Source organism: Papaver somniferum, chromosome 11 (assembly GCF_003573695.1).
Source record: "Papaver somniferum cultivar HN1 chromosome 11, ASM357369v1, whole genome shotgun sequence".
In the NCBI taxonomy this organism is placed as follows: domain Eukaryota; kingdom Viridiplantae; phylum Streptophyta; class Magnoliopsida; order Ranunculales; family Papaveraceae; genus Papaver; species Papaver somniferum.
This window is the reverse complement of record NC_039368.1, coordinates 127,731,808-127,755,306: the sequence shown is the minus strand read 5'-3', so window position 1 is coordinate 127,755,306 and position 23,499 is coordinate 127,731,808. Positions and strand designations below refer to the sequence as shown.

The following is a 23,499-nucleotide window of genomic DNA, read 5'->3' as shown; positions in this document are numbered from 1 at the left end:
AGAAACAAACTCGTCACATAAAATAGTTTTAGCCGCGAAATTTGTTCGTCTCAAAATATATTTATAGTGAAGAAACAAAATCATCAAATAAATGGTGTTAGCGACGAAATTTGTTCGCCTCAAAATACAGTAATAGTAAAGAAACAAACTCGTCACCTAAATAGCTTTAGCCGCGAAGATTTTTTTTATCTCCGAAAAAATAATGATTTAGCAGCGAAATAAATTTAGTCGTCTCTAAAAAATAATAAATCAATAGCAAAATTTAGTTGTCTCTAAAAACAAGTATAATGACCAATTAGAACTGTCTCTGTATGGTCATTTCAATAACGAATCTCATCATCTCCAAAAAAAAAAAACCATTTTTCCTTTGGTGAATAGCCTAGATTTAATATTATACAAAAAATATATATAAATAAATAAACATTTAAGTAAATAATATAAATTGAATAAAAAATAATTGCCCATTAAAATAAATTGTTTAGACAAAATCCAAACTAGAAAAAAACTGATAAATAAACTCTACCAATAAATAAACATCACTACTAGAAAAAAAAATACTAAGACTAAAGCATTAATGTTGTTCAGTTCATTAGCGGTAATGTTGTTCAACCCGAGAGAACGTATCATCATAACCTGCATGTTTCTTATGACCTTTTCGCTGTCTTCCTTTATCTTTTTGATAACCTCATTCTGGGCGCGTATTTGCTCTTCCTGAGCTTGAATTCTATCAGCATGCGCTTGCAGCATTTCCCGAATTCCTTCATTGTTAGAAACAGTGGTCGCAAAACGACATCGTCTTTGCTTTTTCTTTAAAACCTGAGCACATAATTCTGCCTCAGTGGGTGGTGTAGCTCCCGCTTCGCTGCCTTGCTGCATTCGCTCATTCATCCTGTCCTATATAGAGATACATAATACAGAGAATAATTAGCAATTGCACCAGAATGTCAAACCAGTAGGTTAGTGATGTAAAATTGTTCAAGTAAGAGATTACAAAAACGTATTGGACGTGGTCTGTTTCTGAATCCTATTGGTTTAGACATACAACACAAACTGTAACACTAATAATGTCTATACTCACCCATTTGATGCGAGCTTCATCAGAAATCGAAACAACTTCGCTTGTTTTTTTATTCGTATATGTATGGGTGTCATAAAATGTTTGAATGTCACCTTCCTCGAATCCATCTTTCCGTTTTTGTTTTACACAGGAAATAAAAAACAAGTGATGTTGCAACAGAAAAAGAGTAAACATTAGACAATCACATTTCATCCTAAGCTTCTAAGGGACTTAAAAAATTTATACATTTGAACAAACATAACATAACTATAAGAGAAAATCGTATTCTTATTCATAAAGGAACATACCTCCGCCCTGTGGACCACATGTGACTTAGATACTCCACAATGGTTGAACGGAACAGCTTATCTTGCTTTTGCACCTGCTGCAGAGCGCTTCTGCAAATTTTAAATAAAGTAAAAGTAAAATAACAACTTACATAAACATATTTTACTACAACTGAAAACATTTTACAAAAGAAGAAGATGATAAAGAAAATACCAAAAGAAGAAGATGATAAAGAGAATACCTTGAAACTTTCACTGGAAAACACTTGGTCGCACAACCAGTCCCAATCTTCCAGCGACACGTTCTTATAAGGCTTTCTCTTGGCATCTTCATAACTTCCATCTTTTAAGGACTCATTAAAACGAATTGACATTTTATTTCTACGATTTGAGTACTTTGAGCCCATGGATTTCATTAAGAACTCCTTCACCATCGGCAAAGAAGTGTCCAAGATGAATTTATTCTGCAAATGAAAATTATATCAGTATTCACATATTAATTCTAACCGAATAATTCTTAACAGAAATGCATTACCTTGAGTCTTTCAATCAAAGCATCTCTCTCGCGAAGAGGGATTTTGCTCCAGGACTTGTGTCGCAACGGGGAAAGGGAGCGAACAATTACCCCACATTCGCTTGCGAGTAAACTGGCATTTTCGCAGTCCGGCTTTCCTTCTAGTTCTGAGAAGCGTACAGAAAACTTCCCTTTGTTTGCAGCAATTAACGCATCGAGCTTAAGCCCTCGTGTGGAGCTTCGTACGATCCTTAATGTGGCTGTTTTGCCTACAAAGATGAAAAAGATCAGTTTTGTGAAAAGGTAGTAAATATAGTGTAGTAATATAACATGTAAAATGAATTCAAAGGAATAAAGTGAAAATAAAAGTTATGGTTAATATGCTAAACCTTTTAAGATTCCTAACTAATATGAACTACATGCCTTAGGATCAGCATTAATGGTTGTCAAACAGCCCTAATGTCGGATTTTTTTTCATTAACTCTAACTACGCATGGTCATTTGTGACTGCCGATCATTTGTGATTTTTTTTATTTTTCTTGGGATGTGTACAACATAGTCATGTTATCAAGAACAACATATAAATACCAGGGGAAAAAATTGACACTAGCTTGTACGACACATATTTAAACTTACCTAGGTGTAATTGGTTTAATCGATCTCACCTAATTAACAACAGCTACATATATACTTTTAGATTTTAATGCATAATATAAGGGCATGTAGTATTTTGCTTTTAACATTCACACATCTCATGCATAAACAAAACAATCCTACATATTTATGACTTCCAATCCAGTTAGTTAACGACAATACACAAGCCTACATATATGTCCAGGAACCACTAATTATTATGTAAACCCAACTTGGATAAATCATACATAGCCAATCAATTTACATCTCAACCAAAATTACCAAGTCATGTCACTAGCATATAATAGGTTTGACTATATAAAGAGGTAACTAGCCGTAGTTGTTTGTAACGCACCAAACCCCTTTAAATAGTCAAACAGCTTTATTCCCAAAGAGCTTTACATCTCAAACATCTTTATTCCCCTCTTAAGTCAATCAAGGATTCATGTCTCTACATCTACATGACAATGATTTTGAAAACTTTTGAAAACAGATTATAAGTTATGAAAATTCTTTTCATAAATCAAGACCCCTATTCTCATGTAAAATTAGAGAAGAACCCATATATCCATTATACCCGTTCATGGTGACTTCTATTATATCATAGTCATATTAAGACAAGAGAAAAGTGATGATGTAAAAGACCAAAAAGAAAAGAAAAGAAAAGGGAATAGTGATACGTACCCTCGGAAGATGAAGTTGCTGGAGATGTTTTTTCATTATTGTTAGTCATTGTCACCTGGGTCAATTGTCACCTGGGCAATGAAACAATACCATGATTAAAAGAACACTAAGAAACCACAGGCAAAAACATGAAAGTTTAATGATGCATATTATATATCTTCTTTAAACAACAGAAAACAAAGGGAATACAATGGGGCAGAACAAGAAATCAAATGAACCTAATCATCATTCTTCTTTAGTCCACAACAATGAGCAATATGAGAATTGTCTTACACTTAAACCTCACTATTATACTACAGATCTTGTCTTCTAGACAAGCCCTCAAATTCCTTAGCATATAATTATTCTAGTGCTAAGGTTTGCTTCAACTGTCACACAAAATTGACAGGGCTCACACCATAAGTATTTAACCAAACCCAAGTTGAGTCCAACCATTCCACATCACATTTTAAGCTCTACCCTTAGACCAGCAAGTTGCAGATTTTTAGTAGGTACCTAAGACTGATTCAAGACTACTACCAATTAATAATAAAACCAGGTACCCAACAATGGACAACACATGCTCTTAATATAAAGGCTTTAAAACATAACAATGCATCTATATAGTCTGATTTTGATGAAAATATTTACTACCAATTGTAAACTCATATTGTTGGATTAAGAGAATCATAACACATAAATTCGTCGCAATCCACAGGAAATATAAAACACCAAAATTCTGAATGTTAATACATTAACTCATGCTGGCGACATAGGGGTTACACCAGGGCTCAAAAGTTAAGATGACTATAATAATTTATGGATCAAAGAGAGATTCGCACAACTAACAACCTAGGGATATTAGAAATATGAATCAAGAAAACGAGAAACAACCAACACAGCAACAAAAATGAAAAAATCCTACATTATTGGATTCCATCAATAAGATCACATGAGAAGCATAAATCACAATAACATAAAAATCTACAGGAAAATGCAATTCAAACAAATTACTCAATATTTGGTTTTCCAAATTGATCATCAAAAGACAAAAACATGGCTTACTTTGTAAATCTTACAGAAGTTAGGATAACCAGGGGTTGGAATCAGCCTCAAATTAGGATATCAAAGAATTACAAAATTAGGGTTTGCATATAAAATATGAAATTGAAGAGTGATGTGAAATCTAGAGAGAAAATACCTTCAATCAGTATCTTGTGAGTAAAACTTGATAACTTTGAGGCTGTATTTATAGGAGATAAAATGGAATATCAAGCGGGGGAAAATCCCGCCCAGTTTTTTTCCCTTTTGATTTACATGGCGCCAAAAAATGAAGATTAACCAAAATCGAAATGGTTTTTCTCGGTTTTTCTGTTTATCCATATCTTCTTTCCAAATGAGTTAATATTCTTCTCCTCAAAATCGAAAATTCTCATCCAAAATAATTCTTAACAAGAAAGATTTATCTGCCTGGATCGAATTTACAACCATATGATCTGCTCATCTACCCATGATTCAACCGTTCATCCTCAAAAAAAAAATCTTTAAAATCTATGAGACAAACTTCAGCCAATCAAATCCTGATTTCTCAAATCCCTTCTACACGATCTCTATATTTTAGGTAATCAATAACAAAAAAAAAAAATCGGCTTCTTTATTTTAGGGAAGAATGAAGAGAACTTCTCTGAGTCTCTGAGATTTTTTCGATAGAAAAAAGGTTACAAGGAGAAGCGGAAACTATATTCTAGGGAAGTTGTATCATATAATTCACAATGCACTAAATAAGGATACATCAGACCGTTCATCCAATGGGACTTGTCAGGCATTATTCAAAAACCAAAGACCAATGCTTGTTTTTTTTTAAGCAAATAATATTTTTTTGGGGAGTAAAGACTAGCTTTATAATTTCCAAAAACCCCGACCGGCGTTGCACCCGGGACCCGCCAGCGCACCTTTGACGCGTGAACGTCTGATGATTAACCTAAATTCATCCTCAAAGTAACCTGGAGGATCGCTAGCTATTTAAGAAAATGCATTCTAATACTAAGCAAATGAGCTTGTGTAAGGATTTTAAGATACCCGGTGCATTTTAGGACGGGATAACAAAATTTCAAGTGCGCACTGATAAATATCGAGTTGGGAAGTAAATTTTTAAATCAACGGGAGATTATATTGCACTTGAGGTTGAAATTTGTATTAGGTGGCGAATTCACAAAAGAAAATTTGTTCAAGAAATCTTGAGATCCAGTCTTTGCCTTCATAAGTAACTGAATTGTGAAGTATAGAGGAAAAACACAAATGACTCTCTTTGTCCTTACAACTCAGTTACTTATTGCGAGATTGTAAGATTATAGAAACAAATGAAAAGATATCACATAAATTTAAACGGGTTAACAAAGTTTAGTTACACCGGAAATTTTAGGGTTGGTATTTAAATTCTTGATTCAAAAGATAAATTTTAACGTGGTAATACATTTATGCTTGTAGTTAAATTTATATTTGATGAAAAAAACGAGTCACGAAGAAAATTTTGGCTACAAATAACAATATACTCTGTGTATATATATGCATAATGACCACTTATAGATGTGAGGTTATTCAAGTACTAACTTCTCAACCAAAAGAAATTTGGACAAATTAGAGTGGAATTTGGGGAAATTCTAGTGAGATTGTAGGATATTATACAAAGAAATAAAAAGATACGGAGCAAATTTCAAGCCGAGCTAACAAGATTTTGTCACACAAGAAAATTTGGGATATACAATTAATATACTAGATGGACACTTTTAAAGTTGGAAGCCAAGAACTCAACTTCTTAATAGGAAGAAATTTGTAAAAATTAAAGAGAGCATGAAAAACATCATAGTGACTGTCTAATAACTAAACCAATACTATCTAATAACTAAACTAATATTTACAGAAGTTGCTCCTTGATATTTTCAGTCTTGATCCATCGCGTATTCAATTTGTATATATTAAAAAAATTAGTCAATTGAGATTTATAGGGAATTTTGGAGACATACTAAATTGTATATATTAAGCTATAATAAATTCCATGCATATATATATATAAAAAAAACTATTATTTTCCAAAAACTCCACATTACGCGAGATCTCAACCCATGCATTATATTTGTGTTCAATTTCGTTTAATTTTCGGTTGACAAAATAGTTACAAATTTTGTTAGGCACACGTAAATTTATAAATTTTCATTGATTAAATTATCCCATGTTCTTGTATTAAATCTATGAATTATTTATTATATATTAATTTTATAAAATGATTTTTGAATTTTTCTTATTCTTATATGATGTACGTAAGGTAAAATTCTAATATATTTTTGTCTCAATGACTCACTGAGATTTCTTCTTCTTATATAGACTTACAGAGAGTCTCCCCAAGTTTCTTACAAAAACATTCTCTCGATATATCTAAAAATCTCAATTCACTAACCCCTGTAAATGATCGCTTTCATGGTGGGAGGCCGATGAAAACACAAATTCTCAGTCAGAAGAAACTGGAAAAATTAGAGTAAAATAAGAGAAAATTATAACGAAATTGTAAGATTATAAGTGTAACTTTTATTGTAGATAATAATATATATTCAATTAGTTTCAACGAAATTGTTTGTTTTAAACACGATAATTTATTTTCTAATATGGCCTATTTTTAAATTACGTGCGCTGTAACCCCAAAAATGAGTAAAAACTTATTTATGCAACATGGAGTAATTCACTAAAAAAAAGAAAAATGCTTGAATAAATAAATCCTAAAGGAAAATATTTTTGCACGGGTAACAATTTACTACGATCATATTACGATACATCCAAGTTAGTTCACGCATACCAAGGCTCCATGTGGGTCTCTTGGATAACTGAACGGTTTAATAACTATGGAGAAATTTATTATGCTAAATTTGGTTACACCATGTTATAACCCAACGGAGTCTCCCATATACCTAGTTTCTAGGGCTTTCGATAGAAAAAAGGAAAAATGGAAATCTCTGTTTCGTCTATGTTCTTCCGTAAAATAAAGAAAACGAAATCGATATTGATGATGAATGGAGTAATTAATGGGTAAGATGGGTAGGAATCGAGGACATTCTGCTGACTTCAAGTATGATTCGATTAGTTATGCGCTTAATTTTGATGAAGGTGTTTCTGATGATACGCATCCTGATTATTATCAGTTTCATATGAGAAATTTTTCTTCACGATTACCCGCTTCTCCACCGGATACTCCATCTGCAAAAACATCTTCTATTCTAATTCTTCAATTCTTGTTTCCTCTAGAGAGATCACTGCCTATAGTTAGGTTAGGGATTCATCTCTCTCCATAATTCTTGTGTGAAGATTGAAGAATCATAGATTTTGAGATATTTTCATTTCATTCTCTTCTTTTATTTTATGTTTAGTCAATGTCTTCTGAAAATACGTATGTAATTTCTTAATCTTTTTTCTGTGTAATTTAGGATAATCCGCTGCTAAAATGTGCCAGTGAAAATATATACCTCCGGTGAATGGTGCTTGTTTGTGTAATTTCGGTTTCGTTTTCTTTATCAACAGTTTGAATGGGTTAGGAATTGAGTTCCACTTTCGATTTCTAAAGAAGGGATAGAGACGAAGAAGTGTTGCAAAGAAAGGTTAGTATTCTTCTTCTGGTAACAACAATTAGCCTGAATGGAGTTGTCAATCATATTTTCCCCTAAAAATTTTGTTAAAATTATTAATTGTGTGCTTCAATTTCAGTTTAGGGCTAATGATAATAAATTCAATTCGTCCCGGCTGAGACTACTACTGGAATTAATTGTATTGATGTGCTGTTTAATTTTTGCACTTTGGTGATTGCTGAAATTCTGGAAATATATGAACTCATGCTTGACTTTTAGGGAAGTCGGATCGGATAAGACTCTTGATTACTTTGGCCATAATTTGTTAGTTAGCTATTTTTGGATTTAAATGTATGCTAGACCAATATAACTATACAGGCTTCCTTGAATATTGATTTGGAAAACAAGTTGTTGTACTTTACAAAATCCTAGTAGCTCTCTGAGGCTCACAACTCTAGGTTTTGCCTTATCTTTATTTTCTCTATCTCGTATGCTCACCGCTCCATTATTCTGATCATGATTATGCAAGACAAGCTTATGAATTACAAATTATTGAGCTCTTGTATTGTTCCATAGAATTGGTGTTTGAGGCTCTTAGAGTCTGTAGTTTTGGGTCTGAGGTGAGGCGGATTAGCAGGCCACCTACTAACTTGGTTGATGCCCAGAAAAAAATCCTAGGCTTATATTATAAGCAGGTATCAGGTATCAGTTATACGTGTTACTTGTTTGGCATTGTTAAATTTTCTTAGATCGAAACAAGAAATGTTGAATACGAAAATTTTAGCGTAGCACATGTGTACTTAATCCACTTTTCTGTATATCGGTTCTTACATATTAGCCTAACATATTAGGCCCCCATATTATATGCTAATGAAGGACTAGTTATAACATAGTTTGCAATTAGATAGATGACTGTAAAACACCCTGGTCAATTTTTTAAATCAGAAGGGGAGAAAAACAGATGATCTAGACTGTGTTTGCTGGTCAGGAATATCGAGACCATGTTTCAATAAAGTTAACTCACATGAAAAATGTTTGTGCAAAACGTTCATGGTTGTTTGCACATTTATTAGTTTTGAGGCTTATGGTGGCTTTTGTCGGACCAGGCACAAAGAAATAAAATATATTTGGTCGTATTGGTGTCTGAGTCTACAAGGAACTGATTATGATTATGCAAGACAAGCACTTGTTGTTACTCTAAGTAAATTGCAGAGGCTTACATCATTAATGAATGTTTGACATTCATCTCGATGCACTTCACTGAAACTGAAAGTAAATTTAATAGGAAAGAACGAAATGATGATGAATTAGATGGCAGTCTACGACTCCAAGGAACAATATCTGTTTTCGCTCAAAAAGTCCGCCCAACTGGTGCTACATAAATAAAGTCATTGTCACTAGAAGAACGAGATCAGATACATTGGTACGTCCTTAACAATTGAGAAAAGGTGCAGCCTTACATGAAGTAAGTAAAACTATCAAGTTGTTTTTAAGATTATTTTCTGTAAGGATGATAGTTTTACTTACTTCATGTAAGGTTGGTAAACATGTACATTCTTTAGTATTTATTCAAGGTAGGTTGGTAGATAAATTCCATATTTTCTTTGTAACCTCAGTTGTTTAAGTAGTATCTACCAAAGTGACATCTCAATTTTAGTATTTGGTCACTATTTTGGAAATTTAATCCTATAATTGGGTATGAACATCTTTTATTTTAATATTTAATCTTAACTGGAGAACTGCTTATAGCGCCAGCAGTCTCAGAAATAGTTGAGCCATAGCACCAAACACGTTTATTACTTGTAGTTGAGGCAGAGACACTCGGTGTGCCAAGTTCGTGTGCATGCGTGTATAGGTGTTTGTTTGTTTTTGTTAATGTGTGTGTATTTGTTTGAATGAGTTCAGAGTCCATGCTTTTATTTAAAGAATGATAAAAACAAGTGTAGCTCATGGAATGAACATTTCAGAGAGGGACTCTGCTGGAGTGTCTTATGTGTATTTCTATGCGATTAACTTTTCTGTTTTAAAATATAGGGAACACTTGAAGAAGTTGAAAGAAGAGACGAATAATGATAACTTGTTGTCACAACGACAACAAAAAGAGTTTCCTGATTGGTTTAAGAATCAGGTATGTGGAAAATTTCATTGTCTCAAGTTTTAGTACATTATGATCATCTGCTGTATATTTATTCACGTAGTATTTTTCAAACAATTTGCAAATGTTTGATTTGTGTTCTATCAATTCACCGGAACCTACTGACGAATTATATTCATTGGCTTTGGGGTTTGAGTTAAGAGCAAACTCATATTCAGCTTGCAACCTGAATGGAATTCGGTATCATACGAAACAACGTGAAGCTCGACGAACAACCCAAAATAGTGGATTGGTAGTTGATTCAGTATTTGAAAGCATTGGTACATTATATGATGTTATTGAGGTAGAATACCTGAAAAATTATAGGGTTGTGTTATTCAAGTGTGACTGGTTCGATTTGACTCCACGGAAGAAAAATCTTAAAACAGATCATGATTTGACATGTTTAAATGTGAGTAGTACCTGGTATAAGAATGACCCATATGTTATCGCATCGGACGCGCGACAAGTGTTTTACCTGGATGATCATAAATTCGGAGCAGACTGGAAAGTGGTTCTAAAGATGCATCACATACATATATGGGATGTGCCTGAAATGGATGATGATGATGAAGAAGGAGAAGAAGATGTTTATCAACAAACTGGAGATGTAACAATATCATCAGTCATACAAGAAGATAATAACGTTGGACTAGATGAACTCCATAGAGATGATGTGGAGGCAGAGTTGGTAGATGCAGAGATTGTACATGCAGATGATATTGACGTGGATGATATTGATGTCGAGGAAGAAGATGAGACATTAGTTGATTATAATGACTCGGAGGTGGAAGAGGAAGACATTGAGCCAGTTGACGATGATACGGATTTAGAGGATTAGTTATTTGCATTTTATTTACTAAAAAATAGTTGTTTGGTTTGATAATTATTTTGATTAGAAACGGCAGCTCTTTATCTTTCAATGATTCAGAGATTGGGTTTTTTTTTTTTTTTCTGAACAAAGGGATTGGTTATTTTTGTTGTTGGTTGGATTTCAACAATATTCTTCGTCTCAAATTCATTTTTTTTTTCTAATGCAGTCTGGGAATTCACTTTCTTCATGTGCTTTTTGTGTCTTTTCTGTTCTCCTTTGTGCATGGTGATCTTTTCTGTTGGCATAACTTAAGGTGCTCAAACGGCTGGTGATCCTGCCAAGTTTCCCCGGTTTAAACTTGAAATGGTAAAACACGAAATTGTTTTCCAGGAAAAGGAAGGCTGGTTGCACCCGACACACTTTTGATTCAATCTTTAGTCTATAGAGCATTCTTTTCGATCTTTTCCCATTAAACAACGTAAACAAATGACGACTTGTATGTTTCCCCTAACGAAACATTACTTCGACAAGTGAATTGATTCTCTCTAATTTATTACATTATTTTTAAGTATTATGTTTTACATGATAAAATATATTGTTAGCAAAAACTTATTCTTTAGCAGCTACGTATTTTTTTTATCACCATAAAGAAATCTTTGTGACAACATTTCAATAATTACTGAAATCAAGAACTGCGGTGAAGTTATATTGTCACTGAAAATGACTAAAGCGACAAAATCTAGTTCGTTGCGAATTTTCTGTCTTGTGACGATTAGAAGTTATTACTATATAAATATTTGCAACCAAACAAGTTGATCCTCACTAAAAATAAATATAGTGTCAAACATTTAGTTTCGTCACTATAAAATTAGTTAGTGACGAATTAATTTTGTTAGTATAAACTTCTCTTTTATAACGAACTTTATAGATTATCACCAAAAAGATTTTATGTCTATTTTTTAGCATCATCACAATAGCATTGAATGGTGACAAACATATATAATCACAAAAAACATCATTAGTGAATAGACATTCTTTCGTCTCTAAATAAGGTCATTAAAAACTTATGAGTGATAAAACCCGAGTCTCATTGCTGAAAACCGAACAACAGTGACAAAAATTATTTTGGTCACAATAACTAAGCTTCAGCGATGAAATATTCTTCGCCGCAAAAACTATCGTCACCAAAGCCATGTTTTCTTGTAGTGATGCTAGATTATCTAATTTAATCAATCGATTAACATTAACTAAATGAGGGATGTTTAGACGTCATGAAAAAAAATTAGATAAGGGTTTCTGAAATTACCAAGTGATGATCCGTTTTGTCCTCTTAGTGGAGCCCCTCTATTGGTGAAGCCCATGTATTAGGTTTCTAAATAGAAACCTCATATCAAGAATACAAAGCATAGTTTGGATAAGTTAGCCTGTGTAAGTGGCGGTCCAGATTTGTTCTTACAAGAGACAAATCTACGGTTGTGGTTGATCACGCCAGTTTACCTCCCCCTCTTTTTTCGTGCCCATTAATGCTTATTAACTCCTCTTTCGCTCAAAAGTGTTCTCTTATCTCAACTCCCATCCACTGCATTTGCCCCTTGGTATTCTCTGATGTTCAACTTACCGGGAACCTAGGTATTATCTCAATCGGTTATTGTTTATGAAATACTATTTTTTTATATTCGTTTGATTTTATTGAACGATGGAAGCAACCAGATCTATTTGGCTTTCTTGGCATCTCTTATTTTAGGTCATGTTCTTCTTCCCTGCTAATACAAGTTTGGGAGATGTTTACACACTACACCAAAAACATCCGATTTGGACGGATGCGTTGCAATGAATTCCACCAACGCGTATATCCGTTGGAAATATGCCGTTGCAAATTTTTGTGCAACGCATATATCCGTTGGTCAAATTAATTTGTGCAACGCATATAAACGGTGGGCACCCGGTTTACCAACGTTTTTTGAGCAACGGATTCTTTAATTTGTGTAACGCTTACAAGAATTTAGGCAACTTGTTACTCTAATTTGAGCAACACTTATATACGTTACAAACCAATTTAGAGGTAAAAAGATAATAAAATCCAACGATAATTCCAGCGGATTTCTGCGCCTTCATATACAATTGTAGATCAACTAGAAGACCCAATTTTTCATATGAACACATGGTTAACCAATAATATTTTTAAAATATTCTCTCTTCCAACATGGATTACATGTACATAACTTATACTCTCTACAGGAGATCAGAAATAGACATAGTAAATGTTTTATTGAACTTGTACAATTAAAGGAGACTACTAATACTTTGTAGGACTTTAAGATAATCTCGGAGTAGCAGAGCTGAATTATGACTGATTTAACATACCAATTTTCTGAACTTGTTCGGTATTTTATCTGATGCAGGATTTAGCATGCCCAAATTTCTATCGCAGTGGAACCTGAAAATAGGAGAATACATATTGTCAACATATATAAAATACTCAAAACTGCTGAAGATCACTCCACAAGTTTACTTCTTTTTTCAAATTGTCCCCAAGATAAGGTACAGAGTAAACTAAAAAGTAAGGGTTAACCATTGACCCAATGTGTGCTACAAACTAAAAACCATGGAAAAAAGAGCCTATAAACCAAACCCTTATTGACATGGACATCACCTACATACATAAATTTCTGACTACTTCTAGGATCTGTCAGTTCCCTTGGACATGATCATTGGTACCCATTAACTCATCGTTGGCATGGTGGCCAACTTCCAATACAATAGGACATATGTTAAGAGTCTACACCACCCTCCTAATTTCTAATCGAAAATGCTCAAGTTAAAACCATTTATTAGGCACACCTAAACATTTCAAGCATCCAATTCTAAGTTAAGTTTAGACAAAATCCAAATAATGTATAAATGCAAAAAAAAAAAAAAAAATGAAAACGTTAGATGTATATTGTACATTTAAGCAAGGTTAGTCGACATCTCCTACCTAATATTAACATCTCGTACCTAATATTAACAGTAGTGAGGACGTCACGCTAACAGAAGCTTCTAATAGTCATCGCAGTTGCACATATAGACATGAATTTAAGAACAATTCGTCAAGGTGCCAAATTCTTCTTATATGCTATTTCACATGGTTATCCAAATGATAAATACTTATAGTGCAAACTATGTTACAGTCAAATACATACAACTTTTGACTATCAGACACACTACAGAGTACCTATTGGCAAAATATAAAGATGTCTACAAAGGACTTTTAAGAAAGTTCAATGAATGAAAAGGATGGCTCACAAAAGGACAAAGATAGCACAATTTACTTAAACAGGCTGCTAGTCATATGAGGAATCTAGATAACCTTACCCACATGGACCAATACTTTAAAAGGTACAAATCTACGATGACTATGTCCGGACAGAAAAGAGAACAAAAGAAGAAGAAGAGGAGCAAACATCGATTGCAGAAACTAAGTACGCTTCTACAAAAAATCTAACCTGTTTAAGCTCATTCATCTTGTATTTATTAGATGAGAGGTGTCTCTTTGCAGCCTTCGGTGGTGATGGCAATCTATTGAAGAAAATATGATATTAGATATGCATAAATTATCACAACTCTAGATGAGTGAAGGTGGTGATACTATTAGCCGTGAGTCTTTAAGATATCTTTGATTCTTTCAAAGCTTCATATATAAGTGCATCTCAATAAACATTAACAGTTGGCCAAAAGCTTCAGCAGTCATCATATCAGGACATCTAGGTTATATAGCATACTGACATTACCTGCATTGTTGTTGTGGTGAATGAACTGGAATTTCCATCCTTGTTTTACCTAAGCCTGTAAAACAAGGGAAAGCATGCCATAAGTAAGGTGGAAACCAACCACGGCCACATAGTTACACTCACCCCTGACAAACAAGATCGGTTGCTTTTCCTGAAGTTATTTTCTGTTGATCTTCATAGTTCGCGGCACAAGTACTTTTCATTCTCTTATTTACTTTAACTTCTTCATGGATATATAAGTATTGTAGTCACATACATGCAGGTATAACTCTCATGAATCTTTAGTGGATGAAAGCGTTGTACCTTCGACTGAAAAGGCAACATGACACTCTCGCACTGGACTTCCTTCTGCTTTTCCATTTGACCCATCCTCACCAAGTAAATCGAGTAATGAGAACTCTGAGGAAGTAAACCACGGGATTAACATGGAAAAAAAAAAGGAAAAGAAACAAGAAACAAAAATCAAAATCAAAAATCAAAACTGAACAACAAAATAACCCCAGAAGGCCACAATCGGAAAAAAAAAAAAACAAGTATCTTAGGCCAAGACTTGCAGAAGGGCTGAAATTGCTCACTCTGAGCGCTGGACCATCCGCTGCTTTTATCAGCATTTTTACAGGAAGGAAAATGCAAAGGGAGAGAGTGAGCAACAACCAGAAAGCAATATGATCCTATAAAATGACACATTAAATCAATAAAATTACCATTGTTGCATCCAGAATTACCCCCCTTGGCCTCTCCCCCCAAGGTCAACAAACTTAAGATATCCAACGATTTAGGTGTCCGATGGTATTCAGCAGACCCATGAGTTCCTTCAGCATCGTCATCTCTATTGGAATGTTGTTGCCGTTTCTTTTGCTCGAAATACTGTCTTTGCCTGAAATTTTACAAGAAATGTCTCAACATTCAAATCTACAACATAAGACACTTATACAAGTCTTTCAAGAAAACCTTTCACATGAACCAACCACAACCAAATCTTAACTAGGAAAATTCCAGTGCAAACTAGCTTCATGAATCATGATTGCAACAAATAATCCAACAGAAACGAAAAACAAATTCACAAATGTTTCAATCACCTTTTATGTGTTGATTTTCTTGACTGAAATTTCACCATTCCATTGCCAAACAAACATGATACTAAATTAGAATCACATATTGAATCATCAGCAATCTCTGCATAAATAAACGTAAAGTAACTCACTCAATTTCTTACTTAAGCAAGTTAACCGAAAACCCAATCTACAATCAAGCATAGAATTCTAAAATTAGTAATACAGTAGAGGAAAAAAAAAGTAGTAATCAAGACCCCTGTTAAAATCAACTTCAAAGAACACCCAAATCAAATCAGAAGTAAAAAAAAAAAATCCAAATCTAGAGCAGGGGATAGTTGGCTTTATATTATCTCATTCGGTTTTCTCTTAAGCTTCAGTAGTTGTGATGCACATGTGGGTACAACTAAATCAATACAGAATATTTAAACAACAACAACAAAATTTCTAATACCTGAATAAGATCTGCAATCGATAACCTCAGCGTGAGAGTCTAAAACAAAGATTGAAAGCTAACAATTGGAATTATCTCCGTCTCTTGATTATGAAAAAATTAGGAAAAAGAATTGTAAATCTAGGGCTTTAAAAGATAAAAATAAGAAAATGAACAGAATCTGACTAAGGTAACGGATCTATGACTATTTCACCATTAGAGAAAGAAACTTCAGGTTAAAACCAAGCACACCTTACAAAATTATTTAAGAGTACAAAAGAAACAATTTCTGGGGTTTATTAAATTTGACGTACTCAAAGATTGAGTTTAGTTTCTGAGTTTCCATTCTTGAGATTAGGGTTTAAGAGAGACCGGTTTTGATTTCAGAAAACTTGGTTTGATTTTACAGATCTCGGTCTAGCTTTTGGAAACTGAAGGTGTGCAGTTCGATTCTGCACGGTTGCATTCTGTCCCTTTTGATCCTGTCTTGCGAGGAAGATCGGGCGACTTCTGAGTCAACCCATTATTTAAAACTCGGTTTTCAAAAATCTGATGATTTCTACATTTTTTTGATTTGCTTTGATCACGTTTCTTTTGATTATCTTCCTTATGTTCTTCTTTATGGCATTATAGTTCTTATTTCCATTAGAGCTCTTCTTTTCTGTTTTCTAAATATTTGAAAATAGTTTTCAAAACTTAAATTCTTTATGGCTAACTAATTTTTAATCTGCTTTACAGCTTTCAAGCAGTGTTTCAGTGGTGTTCCAGTGGTGGTTTTTCGAAACAGTGGTGTAGAGGAATTTCAATCTTCCCTGGAAATAGTGGTAATTCTTCATCTGTCATGAAAAATTCAAGTCTTCCCAGAACGGTGTAAGTAAAATTGTGGTTTCTGCTTCTTTATTGTCCTTATTCATGATGCACAAATCAGTAGGATGTGACATCACTTTCAGATCTCCAATTTTTCAAGATCAGAATCAAAAAAAATGGAATCACTATTATCTTTGGATTGTCAAAAGAACAAAGGGTAATATTGGTAAAACCCCAAAGGTTAAAGCGTAGATTTTGGAATTCAAAAATTCGAATTATCAGTTACCTTTCATAGAGTCAATATCGTCTCCGAAATTTCTTGGTGAAAATTGGTGCGAAGAATTTGGAAGATGGAATAAGTTTGGTAAGTGGTGCTGGATCAAGTCAAACCCTAAACCTAATTTTGGCTATAAAAACGCTAAGAAGAAGAGTTTCTCAACCCATTCTCCAAGCCAATCTCAAAGCAGTAAACTCATAAAAAAAATGCCACAACCAAACAATCTGCAGCTAACTGCTCTTTCCAAGAGGATGCAAGCAAAAAATCTCAATCTAGATCAACTCATAAATGCAAGGAGTAGTATAATATCGGCTGGAGAAATTGATGCAGCAACCACTAAATGGCATAACTATCTAATTGGCTAGATAGTGCATAAGGATGAAGTTGACCATGAAGAGGTGTTGAGGGAGGTAAATATTATCTGGAGAAGATATAAGAAAGTGGAAGTCAGTAAGATGGGTTTCAACCTTTATGTCTTCAAGTTCAAGACTGATGAAGAAAAGAAAGAAGTGTTAAGAAGAGCCCATCGGGTCATCAATTTTATGTTGGTTGTCCTTCAAGAGTATGATAACTCAATCCATTGGAAAACTACGAGTTCACCCACCAAATCTTTTCAGTGATCTTGCGCAACTTAGCTCTTGAACATATTGATCAAGGAATTATTGAAAAAATGATCCTTGACATCTGCCAAAAATTTGAAGTTGAGGGGATGAGAAGTGTTACTATCAGAGGTAGGATCGCTACAATTAAGGTGTTGGTTGATCTCAGCAAACCCCTTAAGAGGGGTGTGTGGATCCTTAATGCTGACAAACAGAAAGTATGGGTAAAATATCACTTTGAGAAGCAACCTAAGAAAATATGTCTGAATTGTTATGTATTAGACCATAATGATGAAACTTGTGAAGACACATCCTGGGGTATATATATTTATAGTTTCACAGAAAAGGAGTTTGAAGATCTGCAGGCAAAACATGCTCATATGGTTGCAGACATGCTTCAAAAGCAGAAAGAGTCTGGTGAAAAGGAGGGGTCAAATGGAGCAGCTGATGGATCGGGTCTTGACCATGATGATGGAACCGACCCGAGAAAGAATAAAATAACCAAGGACGACTCAATCGAAGATAACTATGTTCTGTTGGATAGTATTCATGAGCAGCAAAATGGGAACAATGTTTCTCAGGGTGATGGAGTTTATCATGTGGACAATACTGTTGTAACTTACAATGGAGAGGACTTGAATATGACAGATGCAGAGTATGTAGGGAGAAGTGAAGGAACCTGCCACCAGAACACTGCTGAAATGCGTTTGGGAGCTGCAAATCAGGTTTGCAATCTTTTTCATATTACTTTTCATCTAGTTGTCCTGCCAGATAAAGGTTTTAGTCAATTTTGTTACCTCAATTTCTTCTGGTTTGATTGCAACAATTGGGTGTCTCTGATTTTAGTTGATAGAATTTGGTGTACCCGTGACCTAGATTTGGGAAATATGAAAATCTTGTCCTGGAATGTCAAGGGATTTGGCAACAAACATACTACGCAACATTTAGGAGAGATGATTAGAGACAATGACCCTGATATAGTTTTTCTATGTGAGACTAAGACAATGAACCAGAAAATGGAGAGATTCACTTATCATTATAATTATATGAATTATCTCTATGTTAATCCTGTAGGGGCTTCTGGAGGTTTGTTTTTGTTGTGGAAAGATGGTATTCATATTGATTTGGTTGATATGAACTCAAACTTTATATCTGTTCTTGTTAATATGGATGCTAGAAGTGGTTACACTTTATTGAACTGTATGTATGGTGTCTTAAATGATGAAGGGTGGGTTAGGCAATGGGATTATCTGGATAACTTAGCTAGTAGATACTAGAGATGGCAAATAAGCCAAAACCCGCGGGTTTATCCGTCCCGGCCCGTAAAAAACCCGCACCCGGCTCGGCTGGTGTCTAAACAATCCGGGTTAATTAGGGTTGGAGAAATGTCGGCTTGTAGGAAAACGGGCTAACCTGTCCCGGACCGTAAATCCGCGGGTACAGTCCGTAAACCCGTCCACAGTTCTTAATTAATAAGTTATATTTAATCCTTACCGTCATATTATCTAGGGTTAATCATATCCTTACGTTTAAGGTATAAAAAGGAAAGGCTAAACCTAAAACATCATTCTCTTTTCTTCTTCTGCTTGTTCTCTTCTTCTGTGTTCTTCGGCTGGTGGAGAATTAGAGATGATAGTGAGAGATTGAAACCGAGAGTTGAGGGGAAAGGTTCCGTCGGTGTTAATAATGGTGTTACTGAAGTTAATTAAATAAAAATAAGATGATGAAGAAGCTGTGAATTGAAAAGGAAAAAAGTTAGGGTTTTCTCTGTGGTTAAGATTGAGTATGAAATTGAGGAAATATAGATCGAAGTATGGTTGTTGGTAGTGTCGACTCAAAAGGGGGAAGTAATTTAGAGAAGATAAATTAGAGTTCTGTGAGTTGAGGATTGATTATCAAATTCAAGATGGGTTTTAAGATCGTGAGATGAAGAAGAAAATAATTATTCTTATTTGAAGATAGGTTTACAGAAAAAAAAATAAAAAATTATTGTAAACTCAGGATGAATTTAGAGTTAGGGTTTTATTATAAGAATCATTATGAATCTTTTCTTTGATTGCATGTTGTTTAACTGTGGTTGTTTTATCTAGTAGATTTTCTACTGCTTTACCAGTTCAATTCTTGAATCTATTACTTTTGATTTTTGATTGATGGGGCAACAACGTCTCTTAGAAGAAGAAATTAAAGTAGCAGATGGGTTTTTGATAAAGAAGACAATGAAGATTTTTTAAATCATAAATGAGATTCGTAAGAATTTTGATCCATATGTTGTTTCTGACGATATAATATCTAATGAAATTTAAAGTACTTCATCCTTTTCATATAATCTTTATTAACCTTGATGTTCTGTGTTGAGCAAGTTGTTGCGATTTGTATGATAAATTGTGGGTTGTTTTCCTGATCTTGAATTCGTTAATTGCATAAATAGCTTAATCAGATGGATGTAATTGATTTTGGGCTCAAGTCCCTTTTATGAATTTGGAAATGATGTCATAAATTAATACTTGTAATTAAGTTTTAATTTTTAATATTAATTTTACGGGCTAACTCGTGAGCCCGCAGGTTTTACCCGTTACGGTCACGGGTTGAAGAAATGAAAACCCGTGAAGAATATCAACCCGCAAGTTTAGGCTTGTTTTAACCCGTAACCCGCGGGTTGGTCACAAGCCAGCCCCGACCCGCCCGTTTGCCAGCTCTAGTAGATACACTTGTCCTTGGATTTTTCTAGGTGATTTAAATTTTATTATGAGACATGAGGAAAAGTTTGGTGGCAACACTATTCCTCAGAGTCAACTTGATGAAGTCAAAAATCATTCAGATTTTCTTGATCTTTTTGACCTGAGTTACATTGGTAACCCCTTTACTTGGAGTAATCATAGAAATAGTGATTCCCTTATTCTTGAGAGGCTTGACAGGCCCTTGTTAATCATGCTTGGATAGATTTCTTCCCTAATGCCATTGTTTATCATTTACTAAGTTTAGCTAGTGACCACTGTCATATCCTTCTGGTTACATCTAGGGATGGAAATAACACTAGAAGGACTTTAAGGTTCAATAGGTGCTGGTTCAGTGACAACAGCTACAAAAACTTAATTAAGGAAAATTGGAAAACTAGTGAAAATGGGTCAACAACATATAAACATACTAGATGTTTATATAATGTTAAAGTTGCTCTTAGGAAATGGAATATGAGTACTTTTGGAAATTTTCAAACTCATATTAATGATATTCAATGTCAACTGGATAACATCAATAGCAATATGCATGATACTACCACTGCTTTAGATAAGAAAAAACTTGAAGACGATTTAAAACATTGGTATGCAGTTAGGCAAGATTATTATATGCAGAGAGTTAAGGAAAATGTTTTGTGTTTTGATGATAAAAACACTAAGTATTTCCATGATAAGGTCAATTTTACAAAAAGAAGAACTCATATTGAATGTTTAAAGAGCAGTATAGGAATCTGGCTAACTGACAAAAGCATGATGGCAACTGAATTAGAGCACTTTAGTAAAATGAGTAGAACTACAAATCCTCCATGTGATAATGGATTTCTTGATGTGTTAACTCCTTATATTTCTGATGTGGAGAATGATTTTTTAATACACCCTCCTACTGATGAAGAAATTAGGTCTATTGTTTGGAAAATGCAACCTTGGACTAGCCCCGGGCCTGATGGATATCCTCCTGGTTTCTATCAGCAAATGTGGGACATTGTTGGCCCTGACACTATTGCAATGGTTAAAAGCTTTTTCCACTCTGGTCATATGCTTAAACAGATTAATCATAATTTTGTGTCTCTTATCCCCAAGAATAGTTCCCCTAAGACTACTGCTGACTTTAGGCCTATAAGTTTAAGTAACACTAGTTATTTCTAATTGCTATTTTGAATGGAAATTTCTAATTGCTATTTTGAAAAAGCTTGGTTTTCATGATCATTGGTGTAATCTTATTGAGCAATGTATCTCAATTGTGTCTACCTCTATTTTGCTTAATGGTTGTCCTGGTGATGTGTATTACCCTACAAGGGGACTTAGACAGGGAGACCCTTTGTCCCCTTATTTGTTCATTATTTGCATGGATGTTTTGTCTAAAATTATTATTGATGCAGAGAGGAAGAATGATATCCACGGTGTCAAAGTAACTGCAACCAGTCCATCAGTAAGTCACTTATTCTTTGCTGATGACTGTCTTGTTTTTGCTAAGGCTAGTATTAAAAATGCTAGGAATTTAGAGATCATGCTTGAAAAGTTTAGTAAGTTCTCTGGTCAGGAAATTAACTTTGAGAAATCTGGGATAGCTTTTAGTCCTAAAATTGAACCTAGAACTAAAGCTCATCATAGCCATTTTGAAGATGAAAAATCTTGGTCTAGCTGATAAATATCTAGGTGTCCCATTGCTTCTTCAAAAAAGGAAAATTGAATCTTTTAAGCACTTAGAGGAAACATGTGATAAAAGATTAGACAATTGGCAAGGAAAACATTTAAATCAACCTGGTAGAATTGTCCTTATTAAATCCACTTTAGGGACTCTTGCTTCACATCACTTAGTTGTTTTCCCTATGTCAAACAAGCTGACTGATAAGTTAGATGCTGTCCAAAGAAGGTTTTTCTGGAATAAGAAAAAAGCTGCTAAAAAGGGTAATTTATGTAACTGGGATAATGTATCCAAACCAATTCATTTAGGTGGGCTTAACATTAGAAAGACTGAACATTTAAATACTGCTTTGCTTGCTAAGTTAGCATGGAGAATGCTAACTGACCCTAATGCTCTATGGGTTCAGATTCTTAAACATAAGTACTTTCCTGATTCTAGTCATTTACATGTTGTTAGTAATGAAAATGTTTCTTGGGTGTGGAAAAAAATCTGTAGAGGATTGGAGTTGATTAGAAAGTATTATTGTTGGGAAGTTGGGGATGGTACTTCCATTGAATTATGGAAGGATAAATGGGTGCCCACTATGAATACTCATCTTAATAGTAATTTTTCTTTTTAATGCTATGAAAACAGTTAACCATCTGATGTTACAGGATAAAAAATAGTGGAATGTAGATACTCTTAATTGTCTCTCTGACAGTAATACTGTTAATGAAATCAGTAAAATCAGAATCCCTTCCACAGGAAAGGACATTCTAAGATGGACTCCAGCACATAATGATAAATTCAGTGTTAAATGAGCTTATAATTGCATTATGAAGGAAATTCACTGGAAATGGTAATGTTTCTTTCCCCTGGAAAGCTCCGTGGAAGCTTAGTCTGCCACAAAAGATAAAACATCATTTGGAAATGTTTAAGTGATTGTGTTTCTGTGAGAAGCAAAATTTATAGATTTGTGACTGATATAATTAGTGAATGTCCTTTTTGTAAGCAGGAAATTGAAACTGCTAACCATCTTTTTATTACTTGTGAGGTTACAAAAAGAATTTGGTTTGATCTGGATACTAACATTGCAGGAAGTATTTCTAATATCAATCTGCAGAGTTGGATAACTAGCTGGTTTCAGGTTACTAATATATCCAGGGATGAGCAGGAGAAATATATTCAATTTGTCAGCTTTTCCATATGGCATATATGGAAGCTTAGGTGCTCTGTAGTGTTTGACAATGGAACAATCCAAATAGCTCAATTAGTGGCTCAAGTTAGTAAAGACATTGCTGAGTGGAATGACAATTGTTCAACAGGCAGTATACTAAGAACTGTTATGAACCAATCTAGAAATATATTACCTTGGAAACTGCCAGAGAATGGTTTTTATAAGTTTAACTTCGATGCGGCTTATTTGAAAGCAAATAATTTTATGGGTATAGGACTGATAATGTTTTCTGATGCAGGGCACTTTGGAGGAG

General features: G+C 34.2%; 3 protein-coding genes across 5 annotated transcripts; 1 reads left to right on the top strand and 2 right to left on the bottom strand.

Moving 5' to 3' along the window:
• Positions 1-442: 442 nt before the first annotated feature.
• Positions 443-1,756, bottom strand: LOC113321528. The gene is made up of 3 exons (XM_026569432.1): positions 1,587-1,756; positions 1,079-1,455; positions 443-894 (listed from the first exon to the last, which is right to left on the bottom strand). Exons 2-3 carry the CDS (start codon positions 1,268-1,270, stop codon positions 520-522), a joined length of 567 nt encoding a protein of 188 aa, XP_026425217.1. The 5' UTR covers positions 1,271-1,455; positions 1,587-1,756; the 3' UTR covers positions 443-519.
• Positions 1,757-7,227: 5,471 nt separating this feature from the next.
• LOC113325106 lies at positions 7,228-10,813 on the top strand. Its single transcript, XM_026573335.1, has 3 exons — positions 7,228-7,469; positions 9,799-9,892; positions 10,056-10,813. Exons 1-3 carry the CDS (start codon positions 7,228-7,230, stop codon positions 10,737-10,739), a joined length of 1,020 nt encoding a protein of 339 aa, XP_026429120.1. The 3' UTR covers positions 10,740-10,813.
• A 2,010-nt stretch (positions 10,814-12,823) lies between these two features.
• On the bottom strand, positions 12,824-16,396 carry LOC113320475. Of its 3 annotated transcripts, XM_026568382.1 has the most exons (7): positions 15,989-16,389; positions 15,562-15,658; positions 15,187-15,359; positions 14,786-14,881; positions 14,483-14,537; positions 14,198-14,270; positions 12,824-13,149 (listed from the first exon to the last, which is right to left on the bottom strand). In XM_026568382.1, exons 2-7 carry the CDS (start codon positions 15,597-15,599, stop codon positions 13,135-13,137), a joined length of 450 nt encoding a protein of 149 aa, XP_026424167.1. In that variant the 5' UTR covers positions 15,600-15,658; positions 15,989-16,389; the 3' UTR covers positions 12,824-13,134. The 3 variants fall into 3 exon arrangements, with proteins under 3 accessions (XP_026424167.1, XP_026424168.1, XP_026424169.1); XM_026568383.1 differs by lacking the exon at positions 15,562-15,658 and having other exon boundaries at positions 16,282-16,396; XM_026568384.1 differs by lacking the exon at positions 14,198-14,270.
• Positions 16,397-23,499: the final 7,103 nt, after the last annotated feature.